Here is a 26,868-nt window from a genome sequence, read left to right on the forward strand (position 1 = left end):
AACGTTTGTTTTTGGTTGTATTTGGTCATGATTTAATTAGTAATAGTAACGTTCAGAGGATTAATTTAAAAATACTACCGTTATTGTGTCACGAAATGTAGTTTAAATGGTTTCAGTCGGCAATGTAGTTGTTTAAAGCTCAAATATGTGGTTTGTTTATAAAGATAGCGCCTATTTAAAAATTTGATCTGACGTTTTCGGAGTTGTAAGATGCGCTCAGCGCTCGTCTACCCCGCCTGGAACAGCCGTACCTCGGCCAGTGCTTCTGAAGTTTTGCCGCTGACTCGGATGTCTGTAGTCTAGTGGTTAAACATGAGATATAATTCGTCTTGTGCATATCTAACGGGCGATCTTTGGTCTCATTAATCTATAAATGGTTCCCTGGTAAATCGTTTTGGCTGAGGGCAAAGTGAAGTTTCATAACTTTATATTTAGGCTATTTTAACATTGTATCCTGCTGTATGTTTGACTGAAGCTACTTCTGTTATAATGGCTATTACTGATCAATAAAACTGAAATGTAACAAAAAGAGTTAAATATTAAAGTCACTATTTAACTTATTTTTTATTGTGTATATTCTGTAATTTATATTTCTTATTCTATTGCTATTATTATAGTATTATTAATAAACTATGCTATTATCAATATTTTTATGATTGTATTATTGTACTTATGATATTATATAATTATAATAATCATTACTATTTTATTTGCTGTATACTATTTGTTTATTTTATTGACTAAACTATTTACTATTACTTCTCACTTTATGTTATATTTACTATTTGCATTGCACTGTAGTTGTACGTATTATCACAAAGGATCCATCAGTTATCTTTGTTATTGCTAAAATCTGGTCAATCACAGAAAATGCTTTTTCCACAATAAGAAAACTTAAATTATATCTCAGTATGGGGGTCTTCACCATTCTTATCCAAGAATAAAAAGCCAAATACATGACAAGCCTAAGCTTTGACCATTCTTTATAAAAAAAAAAAATATTTTACAAGTCTAACTACTATCGAGATTTTAAATAACTAGAGATGGAACTTTTTGTACACCACATACAAAGCACTGAAATCGGTTGATAAATGTAAAAACAGTTTGTTTTTATCCAGAAAAAACGCAGCTCACCCGTTACTTACATTTGATTACAGTGTAGTCTTGCCCTCCGCAAAATGGCGGACCCGTTGACGTATCGCAGCAACGTTCCAAAGCGGCCAATAGGGCGTCTATGTATTTATTATGTCTATGGTTTTCATCTCGCTGCACCTGGAGAAAATGAGCGCGTCGCTTCAATTATGAGCGCGCTTGCCGCGCGCCTACATTTGAAATAACGAACTAGAGCGCGCAAAAGACACGAATGTGAACGGCCCCTTGACGAGCCAAGTTAAACACGGGGGATTTGAATGGGACTTATATATCAATACTCGCGGCTTAAAAATCGATACTTTCTTGGGTGAAAAAATATCGATTTATATCGCAGAATCGATAAAATCGCTCACCCCTAATAAATAGTGTTACGCGCATTCTTATCAAATTCACATGATCAACCTCTCCTCTATTTTGCCTGGGAACTAATGTGGTCGGAACCAGTTTACACGACTGCGTTCTTCTAAAATCCGAATGGTTGCCGCCGAACCGCGTCATCGCTCATTACCATAAAGTTGACCTGACTTCAACTCTTCTTGCCACTCTCGTTGTCCAAGACGCGCCACCCTCGCCGCAGCTCGCCGCCGGCTAACATTGAAAATGAATGACTTCCGGCCACTTTGACGTGTGCGAGCGCACGGTTAGGACAAAATGTTCACTTTCTGCCTAATATATCCCACCCATGATGAAGAGATAACCAGTGTTATTCACTTCACCTGTCAGTGGTCATAATGTTATGCCTGATCGGTGTGTGTGTGTATATATATATCTCGGTGATGGACCTTTTTCAGAGTCAGATGAAGTTAAGGATGAAATTCTTATCAATTAAAGGATGAACAACCTATTAGAATATTTAAAATGTTAAATAGTGTAAAATAAAGGCAATTTCACACCACAAGTGATGAGAAAAACAACAGAAAAATCGTTCTTTCACACTAAGATGAATATGCATTGAATATGCATTTTTTGGGGGTTTTCATTATTGCGGATCATCTTGCCTTGGCTTACAGTAAGTTCTAAAGTATCAACACTAGATGATTGTTACCGGTTTGAATCTTGACTCTGTGCAATCTGGAGTTGAACTGGTCGTTGACGGTGAACACGTGGCCGCTCTCGATCTCTTTCGACTTGGGCTCTTTAGTGAGGACTCGCTGCGTGGGCTTTCCACAGGCCAGAGACTGCAGTGCCCGCACCAGCTCTCTCTCTGGGATATCCGTCTCTTGCTGAATCTCCTGCCAAAAGAGGAAAACACAATAGGGACATGAGAATAGGGATATGGGGAAAGTATGATGATGCCCTTCAGGCATTTTTTATCACTGTGAAGCTGCTTTGAAGCAATCTGTACTGTATAAAGCACTATATAAATAAAGGTGACTGACTTCTGGTTACTAAGTACAATGGATGATTTTATCAATTTCTGGACCCAGTTGTTCAAAAAGTTTCATCTGAATCTCAAAAAAAATTCAATGGTTTTGAGGGTTATTGCAAAGTTTCTTTGACCTGCAATAAAGTCAATACTGCCTTAAATAGCCTGTGCGTAGCACTTCATCTTTAATAACACAAGATTTTGACTAAATGACAGAAAACACTGAGCGCCCACATAGCTACAATAATAAACTTCATAACCTGTAAGTTGATGAAACTGTAATTCGATGCCTCAGGTGCGGCCGTTCTAATGACAAACAAAACATGCATGTCCAAAACTGCTATTATTAATGTTTTTGAAAGAAGTCTCTTCTCATCAAGCCTGCATTTATTTTATACAAAATACAGAAAAAACTTTAATATTGTCAACAATCACTCTGATATGTTGATTTAATACTCAGTTATCATCAATGTTGGAAAATGTTATCATGTTGCTGCTTAATATTATTTTGGAACCTGTGATACTTTTTTTCAGGATTCATTGATGAATACAAAGTATGCATTTATTCAAAATGGTAAAGACTTATATTGTTAGAAAATAATTCTATCACTTTTTACCAATTTAACACATCATTTGATGAATAAAAGTATTAATTTATTTTCTTTTTTTAAAAGGAAGAAAAAAATTACTGACCACAAATTTTATAATGGTAGTGTATATTGTTACAAAAGATTTCCATTTTAAATAAACACTGTTCTTTTTTTTTACTTTTTATTCATCAAAGGATCATGAAAAAAGTTAAAAAAAAAAAAAAAAATAGAAAAAAGGTTATAAAAATATTAAGCAGCACAACTGTTTCCGACATTGATAATAAATCAACATATTAGAATGATTTCCGAAGGATCATGTGACACTGAAGACTGGAGTAATGATGCTGATGAAAAATCAGCTTTGCATTACAGAAATAAATGATATTTTATTGTATATAATATTTCACAATATTCCTGTTTTCTGCATTTTTGATCAAATCAAATAGGCTTGATGAGTATAACAAGAGATTCTTTCAAAAACATTAATATTTCCAAACTTTCTACCTGTACTGTTATATATATATACATACTGTACATATTAAAGGGATACTTCACCTCTGGAAAGATGAATGTGTTTTTAAAATGGGTCATTTATGTAGAAGAAATGTGAAATTATTTTTGAATTTGGAGCTTTCTAGACTGAGAAAAGGCAGACAATTTATTTTTGGCTTATGTGGATGAAAGACAACAACTCCCAGATGGCACTTGCTTCGCTGCCCTAGGAGGCCACGCCTACCGGTAACAGAGCGCAGTAGTTAAACAACAAGTCTAGGCTACTAGTGAGTCTCCGTGATGAGTCTGCCCGAAAATGTGTTTCGAGATCGCCCAAAATGTCCAGGATTCGGCTTTTGCGTTCTACAGTCGCCATTCATCATGTTTACTGTGGCGAGCAGGACGAGGCTAGGGCCGCGGGAGAACGGCGCGAGGCCGGTGGCGTGATTACTGATGAGCGACACCTGTGAGACGCACCGGTCTCGTATCTCTCACGGAGGAGCGGGAATTTTCTTAGCAATGTTCTTAGCAAATTTTCTACTAATACAAAGCTTAATGCTAAATCCTGAAGTATCCCTTTAAGTTTTTTGAAGTTTTATTACTTTTTGTTCTTGAAACTCTCCATTTTGCTGCGATCAGGATAATTGTACGTTTTTTTTTTTGTTTTTTTTTTTGTTTTATCAAAGGCATCTCAATGTTACCAAAAAGTTTTGAAGGTTTGATCCAGTTTAAAACAAAGATCAGACTTTGTGATCTAATCCAACTTCAGATTATTCTTTTGAACAACCCATTTTCAAAGTTTGATCAAATCTTGAAACCGGAAATCCGGTCAGATTACGTTTGAACAACTGGGCCCTGTGCATAAACTGAGTAATTATAGTACTTCAACATAGATATAATTGAAAGCCAGGTCTAAACTTACTTATTATTAACACATTTCAAGTGAATTTTTAAGTAAACTAAAAAAACAAAACACAAAACCCATTCTAATAAATTACAATTACGATAATCTTTCAGCTCTCTCTGTTTGAAGAGAGTTCATGATAAACAAGTAATAATGCTACTATTTCAAACATTTGATATCAATGTTTTTATGCGAGGATAGATTATCTCAATACATCAATATCGTAAGCATGCATAGTTATTTCCAGACTTACACCTGTGTTTTCACACTAGAGGTTCAGTTTGAAACAGAGCATGATTTAAACCTGACACCTGTAGGAGGTGTGCTCAGAGGCAAGGGAAATCTGGCTGCACTTCTTCAGAAAGTAAATTAACATGTGATGATGTTTTAGCTGATGATGACCTCAATAAATTAGAAAAACATGTAGAGGATGAAAATGGTGATGATTTACCTTGAATACGAGTGAGATTAATCGTGCAGTGTAATCATGCACAGTGCATGCAAACAGAGGGCCATCGCATTAAATAATTAATTTAAATGTTAGTACATAGTAGTGTAAGACTGGAAAAACTGGAAGAACTGGTTGAGGAACGAGTACGACCACTCCTCAAGTGGACAAAGGAACTTGCTGAAAATTAACATTTGAACTCCCCTCATGCACCATTGAGACGAAGGTCTCACCTCCCTCATCCTAATCTACATTTCTCCCCCTCATCCTTCACTCTTGCAGAGATCACCCAAACTCACACAAGAATCTAAATGATTTAATGTGAATGATTATCATCGAGTTTTATACATGTTTGGTATCATTTGAAATGTCTCAGTGCGACTGGTACAAATGTCTCATTTCCAAATTAGTAAAAGAGGGTAATAGGGTTAAGAGTTTAGAGATAACATACACACAAAGGAGGGTGGGATGGTTAAACCCTCCTGTTCTCAAAAGGTGTAACATCTAAATGCAAATTACCATTGTTAGCACATGTTTCCATGTGAAAGAAGTTTCTGTCTATATAATGAGATGTAGCAAAGGGCTTTTCTGTACCTCAGGATCAGCCCGTGAGTCTGAGAGTGGCAGGGTCTCTCAGCTTCATGTATTTCCTAATGTCGGGTTCGTCTTCTCTTTATTCCAGAGCATTTGATGTTTTGTATTGATTATCTTTGAACTGATTATGAAATTACCGGACATAATAAATTGTAAACATTTGATTTTATTCTAACAGACTCTCAACATTCGCTTATATTTAATGATGCACAGATATCATTAAAAAACCTTTTCATTTATGGAGTCAGATGAAATAACGAGAGAATACAGGAGAAATGTATTGCATTTAATCAAACATACTTTGCCACGAGAAAAGACAGTAACACGTACAGACCTTCCGTGCTGGTCGGACGCCGGACTTTGGGCCGATCGAGCGCGAGTTTACAGTAGTTAAAGACACTTTTTTAAAAGAAATGTCATTCAAAATTCACATTTGTATTATCACGAGACAGGCAATTTCAATGGTCTGACAGAGTCCAAACAGCCTGACACAACACGAGGAACACCCATGTGATCCGAGGATTTCACTGCACAGAGCACAGTTGACTTCACAATACACCAATAAAAAAAGAAAAGGTAGAAACGGCTCAGCAGATCTTTCTTTAGACAGTTCCAAACCAGGAGGATACAGCCGGACTCAACATGAAGGGCCTAACGTGCGGCAAGTGTGCATGTTGTAACCATGACATTGTACTCGTGTGAAACCAAGCACTACTTTCCACACTTCAAAGCGTTGTTGCACGAATGAGAATCTGCATGTGAATGTTCCACATGATGTAACTGACAGATTCATCAATGGAGTGAAAGAAATAATGACCCAAGCTGAAAGAGATTGGATCGCAAGTTTCCAGGACTTTATACAACTCCTCACAACAATGTGGTCATGAGCACCACTCCCACGCTTCATGGGCACCGTTGCGTGCAGACTGTTGAGAAATCTAGATTCAAAACATAGTTGAACTGTAGCTCAAAAAGTGGATTCCCAGGGAAAGCAAGAACTGATAAGAATGTAAATGTGTACCTTGAAATGCAACGTGAGTCGCTTTGGATAAAAGCTTCTGCCAAATGCATAAATGTAAATGTTTTCATCTGAAACACAGCATGTGGTGGAAATGACAAAGCAGAATCAATCATGGATAGGCTGATCACATGAGCCAAATGTTGGGACGCCTTCGGCCACGTGTCCACCAAAGTGTTTTTAGCCAGCTGTGGGCGCTTGGGAGCGTGCAAGACAAGAGGCTAACAATGTCAAGATCAATATTTGTGTAGCTTGACACGGTATTTCACACTGCACGCGGATGCGGTCCGGCGATCTGTTCCAGGAGTGGTGCGTATACAGCAGTGCAGAGATCGTTTGCGCACCGAGTCTATTTCTGCTGTGCTGCACGCGCTGAATTAAAGTGACAGCGCATGGTTCGTCGTCAAAATGAACACAGATTGACATGACAATGCATTTCATCATAAATGCATTTAATTAAATAAAATGTAGTAATCTCACCATAAATACATTTAATTAAATAGTAGGCTACTATTTTTCACAGTCATCTTTTTACTTTAAGACCGGGGTAAAGCAAGGAAACCTAGAATTTACTTCAACAAGGACATAATGAACGACACTCGTCTTATTCATGGAGATGGAAAAACAAGTTATTTGTGACATGCAAGTTTTATTAAAGATTCAAATTATGCACAAGAAAAGATATGAGTCTGATGTTTTTTGTTCAATTTTTAATTTTAATTTAAAATGTTTGCGATTTTAATATAAGTACATGGTTAAATATTTGACCACTTACTTGAGCAACTTAATATATAATCTATAGAAGTAATGCACTGAATAATACGTTGTTTAAATTAAGTTTAAACGTGAATACGTCTATTAAAGAGTGTATATGTGTACAAAGAGAATCGCAATGCTGACAAAACTTTTTTTTGAATAAAAGTTGCTGATAACTTCTGGATTTGAAATACCAATAGTGAGTAAATGTGTTTGTGGTGCAGCCGCGGATCAGTTGCGCACTGTAAATGCAGCATATGTGAAGGAACTATTGCACTAACAGCACTGCTGCTCCTGTACCGCATACACACTGCACACGAAGTATGTGTGAAACGGGCGTGTCACGTCTCTGGCATAGACTACAGTATTTAAATGCATAAGTTATATTCTCAATTTAATTTACAGAGCAATCCCTACAAAGTGTAGAGACTAAGATTAGTGTGTGGGCGACTGGGCGTGGCATCACGACTCTCCATCGTGATATCGTCCATCGGCACAACCCTATCGAGCACTCGAATTGAATCGAGGAACCGTGACAGCCCTAATTCAAGTTATCTTTTTTCATATCACAATATGTATCGCAGAAAAACTAAATATTGCAATGTCAGTTTTTCCAATATCGTGCAGCCCTACGCAGCAGAAGTACACACACACTCAAACACGATGAAACAGAGAAATGAGAACGGGCAGATCAACAGAGTTTTGATGGCACAAGCATGTTCTTTTGAGAAATCAGAGGCACAAGCTTCCCAATTCGCATACTATCTTGTCCTAAATAGTATTCGAAAATAGAATTCGTACGTCCCAAATCGTAGTATGTTGAAATGAGTGTTCCAAAGAGACCCGGATGGTCTACTATATCCGGTCAGAATCCGAAGTGCAGATCAATGCGCACGCTAACAGCTGATATTGCCCACAACCCATCGTGCGCTGGACGAGGATTCGGTTAGAACTACAAACACAAGTGAAAAGTGTTAAAAAACTATAGACATGGAGGACGCGCGAGTCCGGCGGTTGTGTAGAGGTTTAGATAAAGGGGTTTGACTGATTAATTATCCGTATCTAACCTGACGAAATTGTATTTATTCAATGTTGTCTACATTATATTGCATCTGCAGCAGCATTGGGAACTTTTGTAAAGATACGTTTAGCCATTAACTTTTAAATGCATCATTACATTCAAATTACAAACACGAGGAGAGTCTCGGCATGAAAGATCCACGACTGGCAGGTGAACGGGCGACTACATTTCTCTCTGAAATGGTAAGAAATTATATTAGATTGAATGGAGGATTTTAACTGTGACGAGATGATTGACAGGGCAGTTAACGGTGACAGGATGCACGCGACAGATCTGTCCGTTAAAGGGATACTCCACCCAAAAATGAAAATTCTGTCATCATTTACTCACCCTCAAGTTGTAGCAAACCTGTGTGAGTTTCTATCTTCTGCTGAACACAAAGGAAGATATTTTGAAGAACGATTGCAACTTTGGCACCATTGACTTCCATAGTATTTTTTTTTTCTACTATGGAAGTCAATGGTGCCAAACAACTGTTTGGTTCCAATCGTTCTTCAAAATATCTTCATTTGTGTTCAGTAGAAGAAAGAAACTCATACAGGTTTGAGGGGGAATAAATGATGACAGAATTTTCATTTTTGGGTGGAGTATCCCTTTAAAGATGACGAAGTAATATGTCCTGAAGCTTGCCTACTCTTTTGCTACACACTCAAAAGTATGTACTTTTTCTTCACAAAAAGAGTACATACTTTTAGGGCGTAGTATAAGTAGGCGAATTGGGACGCAGAAACAGTGTTCTGGTGGGTGGTGCTAGCGCCATCAGCCAACAGATTGCCATGATTCTTTACGGGCTTCAGACAATTGTCACACTTGAAGGGTTTGTTCCAAAGAGTCAGCTGATTATGCAGCGATGAGTTAACCTATGAAAGGGAACTTTCATTCGATAATCCACAAATCCAATACTAAAATATTTAAAGGGACAGTTCACCCAAAAATGAAATTTGTGTCATTTAGGCCGCATTGACTCTGCATGGTTCAAGTGACCCATTTCCGATTTCTTCCTCCTATGTGGCACAGATCGGATATGACCCATGAACATGTAAGAACAAAAAAAACGCATGGATTCTGATATTCTCAGATCGGTTTGAACATGAATCGGTTTCGGATATGAATCGGATACGTGCATTTGCGCCTGCCGTGTAAGCGGACAGATGGGATATTCCCATGTCAATGTGAGTCGTACGTCACTGAAAAAGTGACTTTTTGAAACATATCGCAGTACAGATATATCTACAACAAATTAAACATCTCTAGTTGACTAGCAGAGTATCTATTTCGTCCATTTGTGTTAAATAAGTGGCGATCTGCCGCTGAAATGTGTTGCTTTTGAGATCATCCTGAGCGCTCGTTGCCGCTGTTATCAGTGACGGCGGCTCGTGCACAGACACACGCTTCAGTCCCGTTGTTGAGACTCTATTCGTTCCAGTGAAATGACAAAAATTAAATGAACACAAACATGTCCCTGCTCTTGATATACAATCTCAGATTAACACATTTGGCTTTAATGAGGAAAAAAAAACATATACGAGGGCAAAGTCGAATCTCTAACATGCTTAACAAATGTTCTACCACGAGGCCATTAGTACACACTAACTTTTATAGCGGATCTGTGTACATAATCACTGTCTTGAAGAATTTGTACGATATAATGATTTTGATATAAGGATGAAACTATTGGATTGAAAATGTTTCTATGAATTCCATGTCAATAAATTAAACCAAAGTCCTTTTAGGCAAGTCATGCCACTCGGCCGCCATCTTGGCAACGCTTCCGGGCAGCTATTTCGGACTAACAAGACCAGGCTCCTATCTAAATGAATGGGCAGAGAGTCAGAACTGCAGTTTCACTGGTCACCGGGACATAAAAACTGCATGTATAGAAACAGCAGTAAAATATGAAAAAAAATCGCTGAAACAGTTTGATGATTTTGCCCCAAAATAAGGTTTAAAACGCCTTTTCCCCCACAGGTTATACTTTTACTACGCATGCGCAAGGGTTCTCTGTCGTGCGCGCGCTACACAGTTTGAATCACAGTATGTGCTCGCTCTTGCTCGCTCGCTCTAGATTCCGGGAGATTTGAACTAATTTGCGGGCATCATGGAGCCGCTATCAATCTGTGGGAGACTTCTGATGTCTGATATTTACACAACTCACACATACACTGCATATCAAATCTGCCGCCTTTTCAAACAGTAGCGTATTTTGCGCTGTCGCAAACCTCAACTGTGCGCATGCATCAGTGGAACCAGACGATAGGCTTAAATGTTTCCCGGCTTGACTGTTAAAAGCAGACGATTGGCTTTCCAGCGGGAGGGGCGGGACATGTGCATACAACCGCCATCTTTGGCGTTACGGGTTTTCCCCTATGGTTTTCCCTATATAGTTGTATTAAGGATTGAGGAAGTGGCATGTCTCATATAAATAGTCTCTGATTAAACTCAATGTACTATTGAAATTGATTTCTTGAGATCATAATGATTTTTTTGTTTTGTTTCGCCAAGTGTAGTGTAAATGCAGATCAGATATGGGTCACTTTTGAAAGAAGATGTAAGCAGGTCGTCAAAAAAAATGGATGTAGTAAAAAAATCGGAATTGGGCATCAAGACCGGCAGTGTAAATGCGGCCTTTATCACCTTCATGTTGTTCCAAACCTCTATAACTTGCTTTATTCTGCGGAACATTAAAGATATTTTGAAGAATGTTGGCAACCAAACAGTTTTAGTTCAGCGCAAGTGTAAACTGCACATTATCTGCGCGTTTAGAAGCATGTTTTTGCATCAGATGCTGTTATCCTTCAGAGTGCCTGCGCTCTCAGGTGTTTTGTCATGAAAATGCAGTAAGCAATTGCAATACTACTTACTTCCCTACAAGCAATATACCGGTAAGTATTTTTTTCTTGATTTCCATCACACTGGTTTGTGTTCGGTTTCAATAATACTTAATAGCTCACACATAAATTACGGATTTGGTTAAGAATACTATGTTACAGCTGCTGAGACTTTTTGTTTGACTTATCATCATTACTGATGTTATCAGTTTAAGGTCTGTGTTGCATTATTTAGGCTTATAGATGAGCGAGCAAGCACTTTTTATGCTCTACTTTGTGGTGAATCATGCATTCAGGGTTCCTGCACACTTTTGAAAGTCAAATTTAAGGCTTTTTAAGACCTTAAGAAATCAAATTTAATACCGTACATTAGGGCTGTGCAGTATTGACAAATATATCTTGATATTTTCAACGTTTTGTTGATAATAATTAAATGATATTTTACTGATTGTGTTTTTGTGCTGGTGCCATGGCTGGTTTAGGTCTGTTGTTGACAGCTGACTCACGAAGATATTCATATTTTTCATATTCTATGCAGTGGTCAGTTCACAGCAGTGACAGAAATTTATATTTTAATTAAGAGGCAATATTTGCCACCTTAAATTGATTTTTTCAGGGGCATTTTCACCTATGGACATTTTTCTAAACTTATTTAGAGTTATGCATCACCTTTAATGTCAAATACTATCATTCAAATTAAATTATACAGTAATTATACAATACTACTTAATTATATAATAATCATACAGTACCACTGTTACCAGTCAAATTAAATCATTCAATCAAAATCCATCTTTGCAGTGCAGAGGTGACAGAAGCGGCATCAGAAGTGGCATTCATATATTTACACTCCATTTACAACTGCATAAATAAAGCTATGAGATATATTTTTTTTAAATCAATATTCAATATTTAAATATGAAATGATTTCTAATTTTAACATTTTATTTAAAGGGTACTTTAAATATGAAACCGCAGCGGCAAATCACTGTCTTAATAAGTGAGTTGAGGGAGTCATTCATTCAACCGATTCGTTCAAACGGCTGATTCATTCGGGAAAGAAGCAAGTGATTCGTTCAAAACGCGGATTTCAGTCAAGAAATCATCGCTGTCGGTTGCATTGAGACTCTGCTACGGTTTCATTTTGAAATTATAGTCGGCGAAATAAAGGGAAAACAAACAATATTGACAATATTGTGTCTAAAAAGTAGTTTCAATGTTAACTTATTGTTAATTTAACTGTTATAACACACTTGGAATTGTGCACGGGAAAACGGCTCTCTTTCTGATGTGATATTCTAATATAAGACAGGGTTCCTGCACACTTTTGAAAGTCAAATTTAAGGCTTTTTAAGACCTGAAGAAATCAAAATTAATACCGTACATTAGGGCTGTGCAGTATTGACAAAAATTTATATTGATATTTTCAACGTTTTGTTGATAATAATTAGATGATATTTTACTGATTGTGTTTTTGTGCTGGTGCCATGGCTGGTTTAGGTCTGTTGTTGACAGCTGACTCACGAAGATATTCATATTTTTCATATTCTATGCAGTGGTCAGTTCACAGCAGTGACAGAAATTAATATTTTAATTAAGGGGCAATATTTGCCACCTTAAATTGATTTTTTCAGGGGCATTTTCACCTATATATGGATATTTTTTTCTAAACTTATTTAGAGTTATGCATCACCTTTAATGTCAAATACTATCATTCAAATTAAATTATACAGTAATTATACAATAATACTTAATTATATAATAATCATACAGTACCACTGTTACAGTCAAATTAAATCATTCAATCAAAATCCATCTTTGCAGTGCAGAGGTGACAGAAGCGGCATCAGAAGTGGCATTAATTTATTTACACTCCATTTACAACTGCATAAATAAAGCTATGAGATATATATTTTTAAATCAATATTCAATATTTAAATATGAAATGATTTCTAATTTTAACATTTTATTTAAAGGGTACTTTAAATATGAAACCGCAGCGGCAAATCACTGTCTTAATAAGTGAGTTGAGGGAGTCATTCATTCAACCGATTCGTTCAAACGGCTGATTCATTCGGGAAAGAAGCAAGTGATTCGTTCAAAACGCGGATTTCAGTCAAGAAATAATCGCTGTCGGTTGCATTGAGACTCTGCTACGGTTTCATTTTGAAATTATAGTCGGCGAAATAAAGGGAAAACAAACAATATTGACAATATTGTGTCTAAAAAGTAACTCAATGTTAACTTATTGTTAATTTAACTGTTGTATAACATAAATATCACAATTGGAATTGTGCACGGGAAAACGGCACTCTTTCTGATGTGATATTCTAATATAAGAACATAATATGATATAAATATAAGACAAAAACTAATTTGGGGACATAACAGTTACTGCACACATCACGCAGTGAAAGCACGAGAGACAAATGCGATGTCAGCTCGCAGTGCCTCGTATATTGTTAAAACAATGATTACAATATCATAAAAGACAATACACATCGCACACCATACGCACATAAAGAATGAACTTACAACTGAACGGACATTTACGACCTTTCTTCTCTTTCTCTCCTCTCGCGTGCAGGAGACAGTTACTGCCGCGACTCGTGAGTGATGCGAAATGTCACGTGAACTAGCAAATCCACAAAGATAGAATAATAAATAAATTAAAATACGTACGCTAATTAGATGGTTTTAATTTGGAAAGCTTTTAGATATGTCTAAGTCAAAGTGTCATCTAAAATTTAAGACCTTTCATAAGTAAAAATAAGACTTTATAAGACTTTTTATGGCCTTAAATTTTAAAAATCTAATTTAAGACTTTTTAAGGATCCGCGGGAACCCTGTAAGAACATAATATGATATAAATATAAGACAAAAACTAATTTGGGGACATAACAGTTACACTGCACACATCACGCAGTGAAAGCACGAGACAAATGCGATGTCAGCTCGCAGTGCCTCGTACATGGTTAAAACAATGATTACAATATCATAATAGACAATACACATCGCACACCATACGCACATAAAGAATGAACTTACAACTGAACTGACATTTACGACCTTTCTTCTCTTTCTCTCCTCTCGCGTGCAGGAGACAGTTATGCTGCCGCGACTCGCGAGTGACGCGAAATGTCACGTGAACTAGCAAATCCACAAAGATAGAATAATATGGTAAATGGACTGGACTGCATTTTATATAGCGCTTTCACAGACCCAATGGCCACCAAAGCGCTTTACAATTTGCCTCACATTCACCCATTCACACACTCATTCATACACCGACGGGCGACGGCAGCCATGCAAGGCGCCATCCAGCTCGTCGGGAGCAGCTGGGGTTAGGTGTCTTGCTCATGGACACCTCGACACTTGGTCAGGTGGAACCGAGGATTGAACCACCAACCTTCCGGTTTGTAGACAACCAACATGAACCACTGAGCCACTGCCGCCCCTGATAATAAATAAAATAAAAATAATAAATAAATAAAAATACATACGCTAATTAGATGGTTTTAATTTGGAAAGCTTTTAGATATGTCTAAGTCAAAGTGTCATCTAAAATTTAAGACCTTTCATAAGTAAAAATAAGACTTTATAAGACTTTTTATGGCCTTAAATTTTAAAAATCTAATTTAAGACTTTTTAAGGATCCGCGGGAACCCTGTAAGAACATAATATGATATAAATATAAGACAAAAACTAATTTGGGGACATAACAGTTACACTGCACACATCACGCAGTGAAAGCACGAGACAAATGCGATGTCAGCTCGCAGTGCCTCGTACATGGTTAAAACAATGATTACAATATCATAATAGACAATACACATCGCACACCATACGCACATAAAGAATGAACTTACAACTAAACTGACATTTACGACCTTTCTTCTCTTTCTCTCCTCTCGCGTGCAGGAGACAGTTATGCTGCCGCGACTCGCGAGTGACGCGAAATGTCACGTGAACTAGCAAATCCACAAAGATAGAATCATAAATAAATAAAATACGTACGCTAATTAGATAGTTTTAATTTGGAAAGCTTTTAGATATGTCTAAGTCAAAGTGTCATCTAAAATTTAAGACCTTTCATAAGTAAAAATAAGACTTTATAAGACTTTTTATGGTCTTAAATTTTAAAAATCTAATTTAAGACTTTTTAAGGATCCGCGGGAACCCTGGCATTGGTAGCATTCTTTATTCTTGAGTCCCCAAACTTCTGATTTCAACCAACGAAATCCCAAAGCGACCTAAAAACCACTAAAGAAAATCTTTTTTTTAATGTACAAAAGAAGCCTTCCTCTGCATTCACAGTTCTACTTTTACTACTTTGAATACTACTTTCTTTTTTACACATACATTTGCTGAGAAATGACCTTCACAAACTGTACAAAACGTGTCATGAGTGCAGTACCTCAAACGTGGATTTCTCTCGGTTGTTGAAAAGCATGAGGATTGTCATCTGGAATGTGGAAACCTGTAGAATGTGTTTCCTAGTATTAGAGCCTGTAACCTGAGCCCCACCGACCATATCCGAGCCATCCTCCTGCAGGGAGAAGCACATGGGGCTGGGAGTTAGAAAGTTAAGATCTGTGTGTTCTTTGACTGTCTGTGATTGTTTGTTAGTGGTGTATGAACCTTTTTTATTGGCCCATGAAAGGTAGCATTGAGGTCTGCTGAACCCATGTGATGCTGCAATGTGAGCTGCCTACCACTGTGCTTGGCCAAATAAAACCTGCAATGAAAGAGTCAAGAGTCGCTGTGAACACACACAAAACCCCACGATTGACTTTGAAAATGAGAGTTCTTCACAAATGAGCTTCCTAAAAAACTAAACTACAAAAAGGAACTAAACTATGGCAAAATACAATAATAAACACCTTCTAAAGACCTCGAAAGCATGTCTTGGTGAAGGGGGGATGTTACATTTGGGAGTTGCGGACTGTGTTGGCCAGTATCCTGTCGTCAGAACCCTCACTGTGAGGTCAACGCCACCTAAAGACACCTGAGAGGAAACAAACACATGTCAAACGCTCCATTCAAATCACTACACATTATAAAGGCAATGGCATGCAGTAAGTGAACGTAAACAGTAGCTAAATAAAATGCATGTGTACAGTATCAGTGTTCTAGATCTGTGCATGATGCCTTAAAGTGACCGCAGCCTAATAGTCCTGTGTTTTTAATCAAACAAAAAAAGACAAACAATCACTCACTGCTCTTGACTGAATAACTTTTGTAACTTTAAATAGGGATACATTTAAGATTTAATTTATACAGTAAATAAGTTTCATTTGATTACTTTATTCAATTTCTCTTCCTGAAAACTACTGTTAGACCTGCCTGAAAAACCTGAATGGCACTGTTTATTTCATTGGTATCTTTGTTCTATTTGGGCTATTGCTTGTGATTTGATTATTTGGTCTTATTTCATCACCGACTGTTTTCTTGTCTTTAATAATATTTAAAATTGATATTAGTTAGGCAAGTATTTATTTGCTGTGGTATCTAAATTGGAACAGGTAATTAATCTCAAATCAATATCTCTTATCCCCATAATTATTTATGTGACTGTACCCTTAAATGTCCGTCTAGTTTGAACTTGCCACTTGCTATCAACTGCTTTCTCCGTGGAAGCCTTGCGTTTAAAGACCTAATAAAATATTTAAACTCAAGTCAATATTTCGGGTCTGATTATTTACTTATGTGGCAAGTAGCCGTGTAATAAGCGGGATAATGTACATCCAGCCGGTTGTTATCGCAGAATAAACCCCTCCGCTTCGGGGTCCTGATCACCCTGTCAGGGTTTATTCTGCGATCACACCGGCTGGATGTACATTATCCCTAACGTATACCACTGCTCAGGTATTTCCAACTTCTTTTTACACCTACGCGAAAAACAAACAAAAAAACCTTTCCTGCGAGTATGTCAGGGCCTTTACTGAGAACGTGTCTGTTTCAGGATAAATGTCTCGATGTGTCCAAACACATTTTAAGTAACTTCTAAATATTGCGATGAATTTAAAAAGTGTAACACAAATGTGTTTAATCAACCCAATTGTTCAAAGGTTTTAGAATGTTTGAGCAGTGTGTTATGATTTGTGGAAGTAACAAATCATAAACTGCCAACTCTATACAAACAAAAGTGAGAAAAAATCTCATTTTTTATAGTGAACGCAACAAGGCATTCAGCTTCTAGATAATAGCTAGATCAATTGATATAGATGGGTTGTGCAATTTGTGCGGATGCCACAACGGCATATACAGCCAGTATAATATGCAGTTGCATCCCTGAACCGCTTCGTTTCAGCACCTGGCATTTAATTATTTTCACTTGCACGAGAGACCCAGCGCATCTGCGCATGAGAGAGAGAGAGAGAGAGAGAGAGAGAGAGAGAGAAGGGGGTTCAGTATAAATCTCTCTTGAGCATGAACAGAAGAGAGTAATGAGGGCTGTCAGCATGGGAATAGATAAGTGTTAAAAAGAGAATAGATAACGAATAACGTATGTGCACGACCTATTGAAATGCACAGCGTTTTGAATTATTAAAAGTAAATTTCAAACATTTTTCTTTGTTGCAAATATGAAATAATGATGTCACAATATGAACAAAGCATACTAATCCATATTTTAGAAATCTAGGCTACCACTCTTAATGCTGCCATGCAGAGTAACCCACCTTTCCAATCATTTTTATTTTATGGCAAGGAGAATATAATCGTGAAAATGCGCTTTGACACATTTGTCTATGTCATAACTTGTCATAAGTCTATGGTTATAGCACAGTCAACAAGAGTAAGCGCATGTGCCGCAGATACGGCAGCAGTAACCGCGACTTATTCTGGTCGAGTGCCATTTGTATCTCACCCCTGTTGACGTAAGGTGCTGCCGAAACTCGTCCATGGTTGTGTTTGAGATGCTCATGTCCCTGAACATGCCTTCCAGTTTAGATGTGAACTGACAGCCACACTCCGTCTGTGGGACGAGAGACAAATCAAATAAGATGTATACAGTATTATATGCACACTGACCTTCTACTCTGTTCAGCAGCAGATCTTGCCTTTAGCTTTGAGATCATGTTTTTTTCTGAGTCATCAGAGACACTCTTGTTGGTGAGGAGTCTTCTGGCCAGGTGCTGCTTGTAGTAGCGCTCAAACACATCCTTCTCCTGCATGAACCTGAACAGCACCATGGCTTTATCCAAGATGGACTCCACCTCCTGCTCTGTCAGCTGAAGGAGGGACAAACAACAGACATACACCTTACTATTACCTACTATTAATATCTACAAAAAAAACTGATTACTCTAACGGTCAAAGGTTTTAAAATGCCTACATTTTAGTTGCTCAATAGTTGTGGTTTACTCTGAACAACCCATCACAGTCACCAAGTCAATTTCTCATCATCTTTTTATTACTTTAAATATCCGTCTGTCCACGCACATGTATGCATCTCACACGCTCGTCAAAAACGCTTATAAATTTAGATGGCCACATAAGCCACTTTAACCAGCAGAAACAAAGGTATGTTAAATCGCTGTTTTATAACCCCTTAAATCAAGGTTGTCCAATCCTGCTCCCAGAGTTTCATCTTCCATCCTGATTAAACACACCTGGACCAGGATTGGAAACCCCTGCCTTAAATGGTGTAAGGAAAACAGCATTCACATTTACACAGTTTCATATCACTGTTTTCAGCAAAAACAGCAAAAAGTTGGAAGGTGTCCACTAATCAAGTGACTAGAGAAAATGACTCACTCCTTTCACTCCTTTTTTCAGCTTATCGTCAATGAAGAGCGAGAGATACTCGGGTGAACGAGAGTTCAGGTTCAAGAAATACTCAAAGTCCCCTGCAATGGTCTGCTTGAATAAACGGTCGTTGTTGAAAGACTCTTGCAAGAAGCGGTCAAACCGTGACTTCAGATCGAGAAGGCCCTACAGAAAGGAAGCAGAAAGAAAGAGGGAGGTTTTGACATAAATCTTCTGTTGTGTTCTTCTAGTTAGGTATTGTTCTCTCTCTAATCTTGGTACCTGGATGTAGTCAACAGGGTTCTTGCCTTCTCCTTCCTCAGACACCAGAGCTTTGCCCTGCTCCCTCAGATATGAGCTCATACACTCGCACATGGTCTTCAGGCCATTTGGCACCCTACTGAACAACTTGTACATGCAGGCCAAATCTGTGCACACACAATCACACACACACAATCACACACACGAATATTCTCTTATAATACTCACATAGAAAAGATCACAAACCATTAAAGTCAATTTCCTATTAATTTTCTATTTAATGTTCATTTAATTTGCAATTCATGCTCATTAAATGTTTCATTTTGAACTTAGGAACAAAATTAATTGTAATCTTTAATTCATCAAATTCTTTTATTCCAAGCAAGGGGTCAATGATCAAAATGTCTTGATTTGTGGACGCCATAAGGTGAAAAAATGACGTAAGTGGACCTCAGGAAAAATCTCCTGATGCATTTTTGGCCTCATGACAGCCAATGTCAAAACCAACCACATGACAGTTTAATGTAATGTTAACCCATAAAGCTAAGTGGTTTCTTAAGTTTGATCATTAATCTGCTATGTCATGTTAATGACAGATTATGATGTATTGGTTTATGTCAAGGTGTCATAAAGACATCTCAAACAATGTCATATTTGCATTAAAAATGTCATAATTGAGCGAATGACACTTAATGACAGTTGTCATAAACATGCATAAACCCTCCTTCATATTCATGACATGTGTCATGTCATGATTATGAATGCGTCATGTCAGTCTTATGCACACCCCTTCAAGTAAAGTGTTACCAACAACAGTAATGATAAATGACAAAGATGAGACAGTGCACCTTCTGTCTTTCCATTCTTGAGCATGTGTACCAGGCCAGAGTTCTCCATCTCTACAATGGTCTTCATGTGTTTGGAGATAAGCTCTCTCTCCACCACCTTTACGATCGGCTCCTCCGTCGTCTTATCCAGACAGTGTATCACTCGCTCAATCTCCTCGTTTATGCGGGCCTCAACTTTCTTTATGTACACACTTGCACTGTTCTCAGCTAAAAACTTTTGACTTTCCATCTGAAAAAGATTAATATATACAAAAACATATAACAAATTAATAGGTTTAAACCAAAAGGAGAGAAAAAAAACATACTTCCTTCAATATATCTTTATGCACAAAAAAAAAATAATCAGTCATTATTTACAGTTGTGCTGCTTAATATTTTTTGGAACCTGTGATACTTTTATCAGGATTCATTGATGAATAAAATAGTTAAAAAGAACAGAGTTATTCAAAATAGAAATCTTTTCTAACAATATAAAAATGTAATAACACTTTTTACCAATTTAACACATCCTTGCTGAATAATGAGTATTCATTTCTCTCAAAAAAGAAAGAAAAAAATGACTGACCCCAAACTTTTGAATGGTAAACGCTGTTCTTTTTTAACTTTTAATTCATCAAAGATTCCTGAAAAAAGTATCACAGGTTTTAAAAAAATATTAAGCAGCACAACTGTTTCCAATATGGATAATAAATCAACATATCAGAGTGATTTCTGCAGAGTCATGTGACACTGAAGACTGGAGTAATGATGCTGATGAAAATTAAGCTTTGCATCCCAGAAATAAATCATATTTTAAAGTATATCAAAATAGAAAACCATTATTTTAAATTGTAATAATAATATTTCACAATATTACAGTATTTTCATTCAAATAAATGCAGGCTTCTTTCAAAAACATTAAAAAATAGTAATGTTTCAAACTTTTGACCGGTATTGTATGTATGTATGTATATATATTAGGGCTGGGAAAAAATTAATCGTGATTAATCGCATCCAAAATAAAAGTTTTGTTTACATAAAATATGTGTGTGTAGTGTGTATAATTATTTTGTATATATAAATACACACACATGCATGTATATATTTAAGAAAAATGTGTTATTCATATAAAAATATGTATATTTATATATAATATAAATGATGTATAAATATATATACAGTATATACATGCAAATATTTCTTAAATATATACATGCATATGTGTGTATTTATATATACAAAATAATTATACACACTACACACACATATATTATGTAAACAAAACTTTTATTTTGGATGCGATTAATTACGATTAATTTTTTCCCAGCCCTAATATATATATATATAAATAAATGTGTATATATATATATATATATTTAATGTGATCCTTATATGTCACTTATTCCAACTAATAGAGAAATACTACTGCAATAAAGTGTAATCTAGCTTTACAAACCTGAAAGAATTCAGCAGACATTTCTAAGAATGGGGCCTCAAAATCCTCCTCATAAACAGAACGTCCTTCCAATCCCAAAATCATTAACATTTGACAAGCGTTACGAATGGCACCCCTGAATGAAGACAAACATTTATTTACAATCTATATAAGAAAAACCTACGGTTAGATATCTTTTCCTGTTACCTTTAATACATTCTGTCTGTCTGATGGTTGTGGAAAGCAGCAAATCATAAATGTAGATCCATGTACACATGCTAAAACTAAAGAACGTGTGGAGCTCCAATTATCTTCTGCAATGGCAAACATCTGACTGGCTTACTCTGTGCTGTCTAACATTAAACATGCGGTTTGCAATGAGGATTTATGTGCGAGTACCGAATGGTTTAAAATTGCTTGAATGTTTAAATTGACAAAACTTGACAATTACAAAAAAGTGACAACTCCGTCAACGGTCCGGAAGCGAGAGAGAAAGTGTTGTATCGCAGTGTGCCGATGGACTGAGGTGCTGATGTTAAGCCAATCGCTCGTCATAATGAGAGCGAGAGAGGGAGAGAAAGAGGTCGTAAATTCGTAAAGAGGTTGTAAATTCAGGCCCTGATTAAACATGTATTCTATTACAGATATTTGTGGAACAAGTGTCCATAACTTCTCCAAAACTTTCTGGATTCATTTAACTATAGCAGATCTGGAAATTGACATTTTCCTGATTTTCCCGGAAATTGACATTTTCCTGATTTTCCCGGAAATTGTTTTTCATGACCATACGAACCCTGGTGTTTAAAAAAGGATGTGCAGTTTAACATCAGAAACATGAATACGGATTAAACTTTTAACAAATGCTGCAAAATTGTTTGTGCATTCAATAACTTTATGGTAATTACATTGTCACAGGCAGGAGAATCCATTCTCAGACCTTTACACCATTTTTATAAACATGCGCTAAAAATACCTCAGAAAAAACAAATAGAGATCAACGGTGTCATATAATTAAAAAGTATTTTTTTTTTACATTGGGAGAACAAAAGACAAACAAGAGGTTCTTCAAAAGGTGGTGATGGTGATTGTGAAGTGCAATACTGAGCTATGGACTTTGAATACCGGTAACTATTAAAAAACATCACACAAAAACGTTTCTTGTGTGATTATCACGTCTACTACAGAACACTCATGTTCATTATAAACAAAGGGGATTACGTACTGAAGATTGCCACACATTCCTGGGGTGCACAGCACTTGAAGTACAAAAAGGGGAATCTTTAGTTCACTGGACTACTTTATAACCGTGACCAGAACCACCATCAGTTGGGAAGTTGGTCACCAGTTAAAGGCTTAGCTCACCCAAAAATGAAAATGATGTCATTAATGAATCACCCTCATGTCGTCCCAAGCCCGTAAGACCTCCGTTCATCTTCGGAACACAGTTTAAGATATTTTAGATTTAGTCCGAGAGCTTTCTGTCCCTCCATTGTAAATGTATGTACGGTATACTGTCCTTGTCCAGAAAGGAAATAGAGACATCATCAAAGTAGTCCATGTGACATCAGTGGGTTAGTTAAAAAAATTTGAAGCATGGAAAATACATTTTGGTCCAAAAATAACAAAAACTACGACTTTATTCAGCATTGTATTGTCTTCCGGTTCTGTTGTGGATCCGCGTTCAGTGACGCCGCTGACGTAAGACGCTGCTGATGTGTGTCTGGTGTGTGTGTGTGTATTCGGGTTCTGTTGTGGATCCGTGTTCAGTGCCGCCGCTGACGTAAGACGCTGCTGACGTTTGTCTGGTGCGTCCGTGTGTTCGGGTTCAAATAAATATGTCTGGGCAAAAAAATGCAAGTCTTCCTCTGTGTGGAAATCCTTAGACATGTTTGTGAAGATTGTTTTGTTTCCAGCGTGCGTCTCCCTCAGACTGTAAACGAAGCTCGGGCGCACCAGACACACGTCAGCAGCGTCTTACGTCAGCGGCGGCACTGAACGCGGATCCACAACAGAACCGGAATACACACACACACACACCAGACACACGTCAGCAGCGTCTTACGTCAGCGGCGGCACTGAACGCGGATCCACAACAGAACCGGAATACACACACACACACACCAGACACACGTCAGCAGCGTCTTACGTCAGTGGCGGCACTGAACGCGGATCCACAACAGAACCGGAATACACACACACACACACACACCAGACACACGTCAGCAGCGGCACTGAACGCGGATCCACAACAGAACCGGAATACACACACACACACACCAGACACACGTCAGCAGCGGCACTGAACGCGGATCCACAACAGAACCGGAATACACACACACACACACACACCAGACACACGTCAGCAGCGGCACTGAACGCGGATCCACAACAGAACCGGAATACACACACACACACACACACCAGACACACGTCAGCAGCGTCTTACGTCAGCAGCGGCACTGAACGCGGATCCACAACAGAACCAGAATACACACACACACACACACCAGACACACGTCAGCAGCGTCTTACGTCAGCAGCGGCACTGAACGCGGATCCACAACAGAACCCGAATACACACACACCGGAGCAAAATATACCGTTACAGTTTAGTAGTAATGATTTTATGAATTATTTCAATGAGAAAATAGAAAGCATTCGAAACACAATTATAAATGTACAATCCTCTATGGTCTCTTATGATTCAGCCTCAATTATCGTCCCTCAAGAACAACTACACCGCTTTGCAACGATAGGACAGGAAGCGCTAAATAAACTTATTATTGCATCTAAACCAACAACATGCTCATTAGATCCAATACCCACTAAACTACTGAAAGAAGTGTTACCTGTAGTGGAAGAGCCTCTTCTTAATATTATTAACTCGTCTTTATTCTTAGGTCATGTTCCAAGAATATTCAAGTTGGCAGTAATAAAACCTCTCATTAAGAAACCGCAACTAGATCCAAATAACCTAGCAAATTACAGACCCATTTCAAATCTTCCATTTATGTCCAAAATACTAGAAAAAGTTGTATCTGCTCAACTGTGCTCTTTTTTGCAAGAAAATGATATCTATGAAAAATTCCAGTCAGGATTCAGACCGCATCATAGTACAGAAACTGCGCTAGTTAAAATTACAAATGATCTACTCTTAGCTTCTGACCAAGGCTGTATCTCAATACTAGTCCTACTTGATCTTAGCGCCGCGTTCGACACTATAGATCATAAAATACTCTTGGATCGACTACAAAACTACACTGGTGTTCAGGGACAGGCATTAAGCTGGTTTAGATCGTACTTATCTGACCGTTATCATTTTGTCTCTTTACACGGGGGAAAATCAAAGTTAACGTCAGTAGACTATGGAGTGCCGCAAGGATCGGTGTTAGGCCCTCTGCTATTCTCAATATATATGCTGCCACTTGGTAATATTATAAGAAAACATGGAATTAATTTTCACTGTTATGCAGACGACACTCAATTATATATTTCATCACGACCAGATGAAAACATTACCTCATCTAAATTGACAGAATGTCTCAAAGATATAAAATGCTGGATGACGCGTAATTTCCTGCTATTAAATTCAGATAAAACGGAGGTATTACTTATTGGTCCAAAAAACTACACACAAAACCTCTTACAATACGACTTTAATATAGAAGGATGCCCTGTTACTTTTTCCACTACAGTAAAAGACCTGGGTGTTATACTAGACCGCAACTTGTCTTTCGAAAATCATATTTCATCTGTTACAAGAACAGCCTTTTTCCACCTTAGAAACATTGCTAAATTACGTAACATGCTATCTGTTTCCGATGCAGAAAAGTTAGTTCATGCATTCATGACCTCGAGACTAGATTACTGTAATGCTTTATTAGCTGGTTGTCCTGCATCCTCAATAAACAAGCTACAGTTAGTGCAAAATGCAGCCGCTAGAGTTCTTACTAGATCAAGAAAATATGATCATATAACACCGATTTTATCATCTCTGCACTGGTTACCTATTAAGTTCCGTATCAATTACAAAGTACTACTACTGACCTATAAAGCCCTTAATGGTTTAGCTCCTATGTACTTAACGGACCTTCTTTCGCCCTACAATCCACCGCGTTCTCTAAGATCACTAAATTCAAGGCTTCTGGTCATTCCTAGGATATCAAAGTCCACGAAAGGAGGGAGGGCATTCTCGCATTTAGCTCCAAAACTCTGGAATAGCCTTCCCGATACGGTCCGATGCTCTGACTCGCTGACACAGTTTAAAACTAGACTAAAGACGTGTCTCTTTAGTCAAGCATTCACATAATGCTTACCTTTTAGTCCTCTGCTATGCCATACGGAACCGTTTGCCACTGAAACTGCTTAACGCACCAGTGGGGCTCGACAGCCTTATAGACAAACGGGTCGGTCCGTATGGTTGCGGTTGGGTTGCGGAGAGTTTGGGTTGCGGAGAGTTGTGAGATTATGGTTTTCTAACACCTACTCCCGTGTAATGGAAATCATTATGAACATCAGCTATGCTAATTATTTCCCATCTGCCTTTCTGCTGTTATCTCGGGACGCTTGTCCCGAGAAAAATGGCGTTCGTAGGCTCCAGTTTGGTATCCTGCCTCTCACGGGGATTTCGGATGCCTCAACGCCTGTGATGAGAAGACCAACGCCTGTGAAGAGACGACTCAACGCCTGCGAAGAGACGACTCAACGCCGGCGATATGTTATCCCCTAAATATTACATGATTAACTAAATGTATTTTTTCCAGGTACTCTCTGATATGCACTTACTGTAAAGCTTCTTTAAAACCCTATGATTGTTAGCCAGAGGAGAACTGGCCCCTGACTAGCCTGGGTTCTCCCAAGGTTTTTTTCTCCATCCAATCTGATGGAGTTTTGGTTCCTTGCCACTGTCGCCTTGCTTTTGGCTTGCTTAGTTGGGGATATTTAATATTCAACAATATTATTGAACTGTGTTGTACTACTTTCATGTTATCACTGTGAAGCTGCTTTGATGCAATCTGTATTGTGAAAAGCGCTATATAAATAAATGTGACTTGACTTGACACACACACACCAGACACACGTCAGCAGCGTCTTACGTCAGCAGCGGCACTGAACGCGGATCCACAACAGAACCGGAATACACACACACACACACCAGACACACGTCAGCAGCGTCTTACGTCAGCGGCGGCACTGAACGCGGATCCACAACAGAACCCGAATACACACACACACCAGACACACGTCAGCAGCGTCTTACGTCAGCAGCGGCACTGAACGCGGATCCACAACAGAACCGGAATACACACACACACACACACCAGACACACGTCAGCAGCGTCTTACGTCAGCAGCGGCACTGAA

General features: G+C 37.9%; 1 protein-coding gene across 1 annotated transcript in view; it reads right to left on the reverse strand.

The window, feature by feature from the left end:
- cul3b (cullin 3b) overlaps positions 1-26,868 on the reverse strand; it is a 48,559-nt gene that overhangs the window by 9,041 nt on the left and 12,650 nt on the right. Inside the window, exons 5-14 of the mRNA XM_056270783.1 lie at positions 21,526-21,640; positions 20,091-20,319; positions 19,264-19,409; positions 18,991-19,167; positions 18,294-18,464; positions 18,101-18,208; positions 16,113-16,237; positions 15,871-15,967; positions 15,647-15,778; positions 2,198-2,384 (exon numbers count right to left, since the gene is read on the reverse strand). Of these exons, the coding sequence (XP_056126758.1) occupies positions 2,198-2,384; positions 15,647-15,778; positions 15,871-15,967; positions 16,113-16,237; positions 18,101-18,208; positions 18,294-18,464; positions 18,991-19,167; positions 19,264-19,409; positions 20,091-20,319; positions 21,526-21,640 (1,487 nt within the window). The remainder of the gene's footprint in view (positions 1-2,197; positions 2,385-15,646; positions 15,779-15,870; positions 15,968-16,112; positions 16,238-18,100; positions 18,209-18,293; positions 18,465-18,990; positions 19,168-19,263; positions 19,410-20,090; positions 20,320-21,525; positions 21,641-26,868) is intronic.

The sequence above is a fragment of the Rhinichthys klamathensis genome, unplaced genomic scaffold (assembly GCF_029890125.1).
Source record: "Rhinichthys klamathensis goyatoka isolate OS25496 unplaced genomic scaffold, OSU_Roscu_1.1 h1tg000014l_1, whole genome shotgun sequence".
In the NCBI taxonomy this organism is placed as follows: Eukaryota; Metazoa; Chordata; class Actinopteri; order Cypriniformes; family Leuciscidae; genus Rhinichthys; species Rhinichthys klamathensis.